This window comes from Bactrocera oleae, chromosome 2 (genome assembly GCF_042242935.1).
Source record: "Bactrocera oleae isolate idBacOlea1 chromosome 2, idBacOlea1, whole genome shotgun sequence".
Classification (NCBI taxonomy): domain Eukaryota; kingdom Metazoa; phylum Arthropoda; class Insecta; order Diptera; family Tephritidae; genus Bactrocera; species Bactrocera oleae.
Window position 1 is genome coordinate 60,089,666 of NC_091536.1, and position 10,037 is coordinate 60,099,702.

General features: G+C 38.0%; 1 protein-coding gene across 1 annotated transcript; it reads left to right on the forward strand.

The window, feature by feature from the left end:
- Positions 1-2,033: 2,033 nt before the first annotated feature.
- Osi8 (Osiris 8) lies at positions 2,034-3,416 on the forward strand. Its single transcript, XM_070113184.1, has 2 exons — positions 2,034-2,779; positions 2,843-3,416. The coding sequence occupies exons 1-2, from the start codon at positions 2,279-2,281 to the stop codon at positions 3,203-3,205; spliced, it is 864 nt and encodes a 287-aa protein (XP_069969285.1). The 5' UTR covers positions 2,034-2,278; the 3' UTR covers positions 3,206-3,416.
- The last annotated feature ends 6,621 nt before the right edge of the window (positions 3,417-10,037 follow it).

Below are 10,037 nucleotides of genomic sequence, written 5' to 3' on the forward strand. Positions count from 1 at the left end.
TTTACCATGCCTTTAAGAATACTTGTCGTGCATTCTCCGCTAACCTTTTTCCCAGAACAAGTAGAGCGTTTTTACCAGGATATTACCGCATTTGAGCGGCGTTACTGAATGACTATTATTGGAATGAAGGTAGGGAAGTAGTAAAATCCCTTTGTTTTAGAACTGAGAATTAGCTGTTCTCATCAACTGATCAGCTTTCATACACAATTACAATAGAATTCTAATTGATTTCTCAAAAAACATCGTTTTTAAAATGATTCAGCTTCGTGTAAATGAAAAACCGTAACAAACATTAAAATCACTGCATAATTGAATAAGCCTTACTTATTCCTCGTTTGAATACTTTGAAGAGCAAATCTTAAAATAAATAGTCTTAAAAAAGTTACCAAACTTATAATATTTGGCGTGTCAAGGCCGTGGCCATGACCATTTTTATTAAATTTCACTTTGCGATTTCTGAGCGCAAAGTACTTTCGGTCCCGTAAAAGGAAAGTTATACTAAAAATAATTAAAATGAAACACTTTATTTGTGACCACTAAACTCGGTCTGGCCAAAAGCGGGAAAGCACAGAAAAGTTGTTAAGCATAATCAAAACAATTGGAAGAGGTTGTAAATGCACTATTGAATGAGGGCAGCTGCACTTGTGCTCTTACGATGATGCACTCTGATAAGTATTTGCGGTCTGAATCGCAGCGTAGTATGAACAGCACCTTCCATCAATCAACATACATATGTATGTGAGTTATATATATGCGAGCCACCAAAGTGAATTTGGCATATTTTTTATGTTTATTTTTATCTACTGAACAGCATACTTTCAGACAATATTATTAATTACATGTAAGTGTTTTACTGTTATTTTTTGTTCGGCGCGTGCTGCATTTTCTTGCCACAACATTTGGACAGACATGAAAGTGCAACAGCTTAGAACGTTTACAATTTTCTTCCAGTGGTGAAATACGAACAATCGCAATTAAAACTCACATCATTTTGTGTAATTAGCCATATAAACATGCTATAAAAGCCACAACAACACACGCTTTGAGCGAAAATGCTTAAAGAGTAATGGGTAAAACGTGCGTGTGGATCTGCAGTTTAAAATATTGCACATTAGTAGAGGAAGAAGCTTGGTGCACAGAAAAAAATTTAAAATATCTTTGAGGCATTAAGTCTTAGCGAGTAGGGAACAAAACAAACTAAATCGGATGTTCAAACAGACTAGCAGCCCTTGAGATGCGACCTCGAGCTAGCGTATCCCCTGCGTAATTGCACACATGGGCAATTGTGTGGCCCGTCGTTATTTGCTAGAGAAATGGTTCTCTTCGAAGAAAAACATTTTTGTAAAGCTTATTCTCAAATCTGAAGTTCTTAAACTTAACAGAAAATACCGTTTTCATGAAGTATCCGCATACTCTCTTGTACCGAATTTAACTCGCCAATTTTGTTGTTGCTTTAACATTAAATGAAATTGACAAGAGTCGAGCGAACATAGAAATGGTGAAGCGATCACTGATAAAGTTTTGCATGTATACAAGAGTGCTTTAACTCTTTTCAAGAAGTATATTCAGCAAAAGTTAAGTTTCCCACCATTTTAGTTTTCAACGGAGTTCCCTTATTTTTTCAATTCTCTCTCTTAATGAAATTTCGAATTTCGTTTGTCTTTTCAAAGTATTTTCCAAGACTATAGATTTATTGATGAACTAGAAATCAAAACCCAATTTGTACACTTTCCGAGTTGAGAACAGTTCTCTAACAAAGATAAGAAAAATCTTTTTCATTTTACTAAGCACAGATTATGTTACAATTTTTATTACTTTTTACCGTATGTAATTTATCTTTAAATCAATTTTTTTTCTAAGTGTGTTTTTGTGCTTCTTAGATTTTTCATTTCACCAACAACTGGAAAAACTAAGTAGCATTTTTAATCTCACAGCTTCAAATTTTTGCACGAATTTTCCATCTTACTACAGACATGAAACGATGCAACTTGATCCATGAAACCTTAAGTGGAGTATAAAATAGTTTTACATTCTGTAGAGCATATCAGTAGCCGTTCTTGAGCCACACCGCAGTGATGGCATTTAAATCTTAAAAACCTAATCAATAATTATAGCGGACATTAAGCAACTACTTCAAAGCTTTTATTTCTTCCAATACTGCCGAACAAAAGGACACGTAGAAGGATACACACGGCAGGAAAAAAAGAGTGCATGTTCAACCGTTTTCCATGTGCATTTCCAAAGTGTTTAAGCAGGCCCACCAAAGACACACACAACCATGCTAAGCCATTCGTTTTGGCTGCTGATATCGCTGTTCATCCTTTCGTGTACCTTTCGTAATGTGACATCGCGCACAGCCACTGGATCGACGGCTCAACAGCTAGTCGCGGGTCAGACTAAAGACGACGAAAACACGAACTCGCCGGCCAGCTCCGGTGCGAGTAGCTCCCTAGCTTTCTGGGGTGACCTCTCACATGCCTACAGAATATATAAGCAATGCGCGCAGGATAATATTTCCGTGTGTCTGCAGGTGAAGCTACTAACAGGGTTGCAGCGGGTGCTGCGCACCGCAAAGGTTCTCAAAATTATAGATGGCGTGAAATTTGTCAGAAGCAATGATAATGATGCAGCCGACGGAGGCGCAGTGAGTTCAGTGAGTTTCACAAATGAAAAGGAACTGGAAGCGGTGTTGCCACGTGGCACTGATTCTAAGGAGCAGGTCTTACACAGTATGATTGCGCGAGAATTTTCAAATATGCTGCAAAATTTTACCTTGCAGGTACTTAATTATATTTCCTCACTTTTTTTAATGAAAACTCATTAAATTAAATTACGCAAATAGGTGAAATTACCCAATATGCATGGCTCGAAAGCAGAGAACAATGAAATTGGAATGGAAAGCCGCAAGAAAAAGGATAAAAAAGGAGGTGGTGGAGCTTATATAATGATTCCACTGCTACTCGGCGGCACATTCATACCGATTGCCTATGGTGCTTTGGCCATGCTGGCAGGCAAAGCATTAATCGTTTCCAAGCTAGCACTGGTCCTCGCTTCGATTATTGGCATTAAGAAGTTACTCGGTAATAATAACAAGGAATCGCATGAAGTTGTCGTCTCCTCCGGTGGCCATTCAGGTTGGGGGCGAGACATGGACCTGGCATACAGCGGCTGGAAAGCTGGCAAAGAGCATACAAAGACAATGTAGAGTAGTTAGTGAAATGAATGGTGAACGTTCAGTAACCGAATACAGTGACAGCTGGACCAAAGATGTTGACGACAAAAGCTAGTTAAATATTTTAATTATTTATTTACTTAATTATTTTATATCCAGAACTATGACAGTCAAATATGTGTGTTAAGTTTTCGCCTTTAACTATTTAGTTTAAATTAACAATTATATAAGTTCATATTGAAAATAAAAACATAATTTGTTTCAAAAAGTCCAGTCATTCATCGCTTTGCCTTCATTAACAGAACCTATGCACGTAACAATCTTCAATCGAGGAGAAAGTTATAGTTTTGTTATATAGTTTTGTTCACCTAACGGTTGTTTGTATCACCTAAAACTAATCGAGTTAGATATAGGGTTATATTATATATATATAAATGATCAGGATGAAGAGACGAGTTGAAATCCTGACTGTCCGTCCGCCCGTGCAAGCTCTAACTTGAGTAAAAATTGAGATATCTTTATGAAACTTGGTAGACATGTTTCTTGGTACCGTGAGACGGTTGGTATAGCAGATGGGCGTAATCGGACCACTGCCACGCCCACAAAACGCCATTACTCAAAAACAAATAAATTGCCATAACTAAGCTCCGCAATAAGATACAAGACTGTTATTTGGTACACAGGATCACATTAGGGAGGGGCATCTGCAGTTAAAATTTTTTTTTTTAAGTGGGCGTTGTCCCGCCCCTAATAGGTTGAATGTGCATATCTCCTAAGCCGCTAATGCTATAATAACAAAATTCACTGGACCAAATTTTTTAGGACCTCTACCTACAGTGTGAAAATGGGTGAAATCAGGTGGCAACTCCGCCCACTCCCCATATAACGGTACTGTTAAAAACTACTAAAAGCGCGATAAATCAAGCATTAAACACGCCAGAGACATTAAATTTTGCCTCTGGGATGGTATGAGATGACTTTGTAGGAATCGCGTTCAAAATTAGACAGTGGGAGCGGCACAGCCCACTTTTAGGTGAAAATCCATATCTTGAGATCTGCTTAACCAATTTCAACCAAATTCGGTACGTAACATTCTTCTCATATTTCTATGGCTTAGTACGAAAATGGGCGAAATCGGATTACATCCACGCCTATTTCCCATATAACACTATTTTCAATTCCATCTGATTCTTTCACTTTCCAGTATGCAAATCAAGCAACAATGATTGTATCGGGGAAAAACTTTGCGTGAATAATACATTTAAAGTATGCCACCTTGTGACCAAAAATTGTCTAAATCGAACCAAAACTGTTCAAGCCCCTAAGTACTAAATATGTGGACCCCAGTGCCTATAGTTGACCTTCTACCGAAAATATCAGTCAATCCACAAAGAAATCGCAAACGAGTATCCCATTTGACTTTGCGAGAGTATAAAATGGTCGGTTATATCCGAACTTAGCCCTTCCTTACTTGTTGCTATTAAATTTGTACTCTCGTAACTTCGTCTCTATACAGACCCCCAGGTGGTTGGCAAAAATCCTCCGCTGAACCCTCCCCGAGGGTGCCGACTGGTAATACAAGTAGATACCACAGAATCCCGATGAAGGCAGGGTCGAGCTGGAAACAGTTCGCCACTGTTGCAGTTGGGAGGTATCTAGCTAAGGCCTAACTTTTTATTTCAATAGCACAGCATTCAGATGGGTAGTCTTACTATGGTTGGCCCTAAAATAGCGCAGTCTAAAATAGAGCTTTGCATACCTGGCGTCCTCCGTAAAAAGATAGCCTTACTTGCGTAACGGACTTTTCCTTAGACGTTTGGGTCCAAAATATGAACCAACAAGGAACTAGTTCCGAAAAAGAAAAGCGTTTGCAACGAGCTCGAAAACAGTCGGTACAAAGAGAGGAGCAAAGTTTGTTCTAAATGCAAGGGCTGGCACTAGCAAAGGTGTTGAGGCTAAGCCTAGCTTCTGGATGGCAACAACACCAGCAGCAGCCGGAACCAAACCCGGTAGCCAAGTATGGCTGCTAAGCAGGGAGGGGATGAAGATGTCACAAAGGTGTCACTGCTAACAGGGCGTCTGCCAGGGAATGGCCTTGTTTTAATGTCGATGACCCAACGAAAGCTATATATGCGGAGAAGCGACGTGCTGCCAGGAATCTATTGATTGCATGAAAGCAGTCTTGCCTAACTTAAGATGGAAGCGCCAGCAGTGGCAGTCATGCAACAGCCAAAAGATCGATGACATAAGGAGTAACGCCTGCAAAATCGTTTTCTGATGTGGCCCGGAACCGTATTATCACTGAGGTGCTGGATGAGGGAGATCCCGAAGGTAGCTTGTAGTGACGAGAGATCGGTCCAGCTTTATAAGGCCACAATAGCCAAGGGCAAACGTATGGATTCCGGCTAGACCATCGCAGCTGGACCAGATAATGCAGCTTATCAGAGCCTGCAACCCAAATCTGCCAACTGAAGGGTGGAGATTCGTTAAAGCCTTCAAGGAGCCCGCGGTAGAATCTGGCGGCAAGACTACAAGCGCCATGATGCAGATCCTACTGCTACTAACAAAGGAATCCATAGAACCGCTGGTGAAAAGTGGCGCACAAGTCAAACGCCGATGCTGCTGACTTAGGATTGGCAAATGAGATGGGTGAAGTCGATGAAGATCCCACGGAGTCCTCAAGTGATGTATATAACATTGAGCAAGGTGAGTTTTCTTTGAGTCTGAGCTTGTTGACAGACTCTCTAAAGTATATACTAAACGAAAACTTCTGAGCAACATTCAAGAAGGTACAAATAAGACAATTATTAATGCATATTCTTCAAATTAGTCTTCACGATAGCAAATCACCTTCTCTAGCCCTAATTGACCGCATGGCGACAGAACAGCCTGAATTCGTCAACACTCAGGAGCCATGGGTTAATGGACCGAGCATTTGCGGGCTGAGGGCGCCGAACTACAAACTGTACAAGGCGAAGGCTAAGAATAACATTAAGGCTTTTTATGTAATGAAGACACCACAACCATAAGCTGAGAGACGGACACAAACAAATACCGGTTTCATGTGTGTTATGCTATATTCCATACGAAGAGAGGAAATACCATCGCAGATTATTAAAGAGCTGGTACGAGACAACGAAGGATACAAGTGCTAGATTATACTTGGCTGCGACTCCAACGCACACCACACTTTTTAATGAGTTACTATCAACTAAGCAAGAAATCGACAGGAAGTATTAGACATAACACTTGTGTCGGAAGAACGAATAGATAAACACTGCACTTAACATCAAGAACGCTACACAGATGTCACCTCACGACAACACCTCACACCGCCCACCAACAAAAAGGATGGACAACAGGACAGCCATCACATTCGCTATATATATATATATCATTCGCTTAAACACATCCGTCTCGTCAACAGGCCTGAGCGCCAAGTCAACATTTGATACGAAAGCTCCTACGCGCAACTTTTCGATTGATCGCCGTCACTAAACACAAAATAATCCAAATATAAGCGGGCGCGATCATACAAATTAAACATATACATATAAACAAAACAACAAACACGCAGAAGACGAAGCCAGCCAACACGAACCTTTCAGGAGAGGAGGAAAATAATTGGCGGCAAGCACACAGGCTCAAATAAACCCCAAAATCCCTTGAAGAAATCAAAGTGAGCGTGTTCATTTCACCTTTTAATTATTATATAATATGTACATATGTGTGTTTAAAGTTACGGTTTTAAAGATTTAAAACGTGTAATGAAAAATCAGTTCCCACACTGTAATAATTTGTTATACGGTATAAATGTTACACCGCTTTATTAAATATATATTCTATGGTATATCCTAATATACATACATACAAGTATATATCTAACACTAAATAAATAACTTTCCTCTAAAAGAAAAATTGAAGTATTTACTTCCCAAAATTTTCCGGCAATACCCCTTATGCTTAATAAAGCTATAAGCAGGATTGCTTAAAATAAGCCAGCGAAGGCCAAATCAAATTTATAAAACATAAACAATTACACACATAAATATAAAACAAGAAGAAAATATCAAAAATACATAAAAGCATGTTTACTTAGTGCATATAATATACCTACATATATTCCTATTTATTATATATATATTATTAGCTACAAGTGCATAAGAAACATAAAACCATTGCTACATTAATTACATTATTACAAACTTACAAACATATATATTGTACATACGTGCAGACGGGATATACCTGCATATTACTAATTTCGTTTTACCGCTCTCTTTCTATTGCAAAAACTTAGAAGCGCAATTTATATATACTTACGGCATAGAATTTGTCTATTTCTTCTTACTCTACACTGGGTACTAGTACTGGTTAAATATTAAATTAGTTAAAAAAAAAATAAAAAGTAATATTTATATAGTTATAATTAAAGAGCGGTACAGTAAATTTATTAAAAAAAAAATATCGGTTTAACAAAAATAATTCATTTGAGCAATATTCATACATATTTGTTCATATACAGTTGCATATTACAAGTACATTTTCTAAGTCCACAAGGGCATACATCCCGCAATACCCCTTGTAACAAACAAGCAGGATTGTGTACAAAAAAAAAAAACTAAAAGCACATCGATCTCTTCAACGAGCTCTCAATTTCACGAGCACATAAATATATACTAACAAGTCCGTGTATTACCTAAATGCATCAACATAAGGACATAAAAAGTATTATTGAATTAAAAGTGCGATTTTTAATAATTAAATTAATTAAAGCAATACATTCAAAATAAAACAACAACAACGTCATATTGCAAGTAAATACAGTTTACATTGAGAAAAATTTAATTCGTTTTGACAAATATTTTAACATACTAAAAAAATGATAAATGTGGATAAAAATCAACTACACTCGCAAGACAGGTTACCACAAAGCAAATAAAAAGCAAAGATATTTGTGCCACCAAATTCATTTCTGAGAGTGACAGATTAACACGATACTGCACTCCATTTTCATCTTCACCGATTCAAGACAACTCTGAATCGTTATTAGAAATAAAAAAGCAAAATCTTAACAATTTTTGGACTCGTCTCCAAGCGGCTCATGACGCCATAATAGAAACTGAGTCATCAGATCTACCACAAAATTTTAAAACCTCGGCTTTCACAAATTATGAAAACACAAATTACGAAGCCACAAAAGCTTCAGCACGATCAGTTAAAGCTAATAAAAGCTATTGCACCTACTCCACATCCGAGAGTAGAGCTGCCACAAGTACAAAATCAAGTCGCAAGTTCAGGCATCCACCTCGAGGTGCCCGCATGTGACACAGAAACATTTCATGGAGGTTATGAAGAATGACCGTCCTTCCAGGACATGTTTACAGCAGTATACATCAACCATCCAAAACTATCACAAGCACAAAAATTGTATAACCTCCGATACAAAACAAAAGCAAAAGCAGGCGTAATAGTCAAACAGTTCGCAATTAATAACGAAAATTTAAATTTGGCTTGGGAAGCTCTAAAATCCAGATATGGAAATTAAAGAATATTGGTCGATAAACAAGTAACTACACTAATAAACTTGCCTAAAATTCAAAAAGAAACAAGTGAAGAATTTATTAGACTAATATCCACTGCTTCTAATTGTTTGTCGGTTCTATCGACACAAAATATTCCCACAGGTAGCTGGGACCCAATACTGGTAAATATATGCACCGCCGCTTTACCAGAAAAATGGTTACTTTTGTGGGAGCAATCGCTCTCATCACGAAATAAATGTCCCACGTGGCAACAAATGAAAGACTTCCTTACTACCCAGTACAAAATCGCTGAAAGGGTAGATAAAAAAATTAAAACAAAAATTGTTCAACGCGACCTAAAAAGAAGCTTTAATAGATCCCAAGCTAGTAGCAAAATATAATTAAACAGAAGCTTTTACAAAACGCAATCTCTCACATCCGAACAGAATAAACATACGTCATGCGAACTATGTACAAGAGGGCATAAACTACAATCTTGCGAGAAGTTTAAAAACTTAAAATTGTACAATAGCTTGTCACATGCGCATACTTATAAAAATTGTAAGAGCAAATATAATTGCTTCTGTTGTCATAAAAGACACCACTCAAAGCTTCATTACAGCACATTTCCTAGCTCATCCCAAAGCAGCGCTTACAAGAAAAGAACCACGTGTTTAATTGCAAAAGCAAATCCCGAAAATTGCCAAAAGACACCATGTTGCTCTAAGGCACAAAACACTCATACGCTACACAGCAAAATAAAAAATAGGGTATTACTACCCACAGCAGTCATCTCCATCGAACATCGAGGAGAACTCTATAAACTTAGAGCCTTAATAGACCAAGGACAACAAAAATATTCATAGCGTCTAGGGCACAAAATAGGCTAAAACTGCCATCAAAACAATCGAATTTTGACATTACGCGGAATAGGCGGAAGAGTAGTCCAAAACTAACACAAAATCTGCCCCATTACCCTAATATCCCCCCAAGCGGATACGCGAATTGTAGCAGAAGCTATAGTCCTACCGCATCTTACTAAAATGCTTCCAAGTTATCACATAAATAGCCAGCATTGGCAAAATGTTTCACACCTAAAGCTAGCAAATCCCAACTGCAATACCCCCGCTCAAATAGATATAATAGTAGGCAGCGACCTTATACCGCAAATAATACTTGAAGGTGTTGAAAAAATTTGAACCAAACTTCTAGCCCAAAACACTATATTTGGTTGGTTTCTAAGTGGACTAGCTACGGAACCAGTTACCACAATTACAACTCAAGTTGAGGAAATCTTAACGAATACCTCAATTCGCAATTGAAAAAATTTTGGGACTTAG

What these genes read in the sequence shown, in the direction of transcription:
- Osi8 (XM_070113184.1), top strand. Translation starts at nt 2,279, where the DNA reads ATGCTAAGCCATTCGTTTTGGCTGCTGATATCGCTGTTCATCCTTTCG. An exon ending in TGCAAAATTTTACCTTGCAG is followed by an intron (nt 2,780 to 2,842) that starts GTACTTAATTAT and finishes TTACGCAAATAG; the next exon opens with GTGAAATTACCCAATATGCA.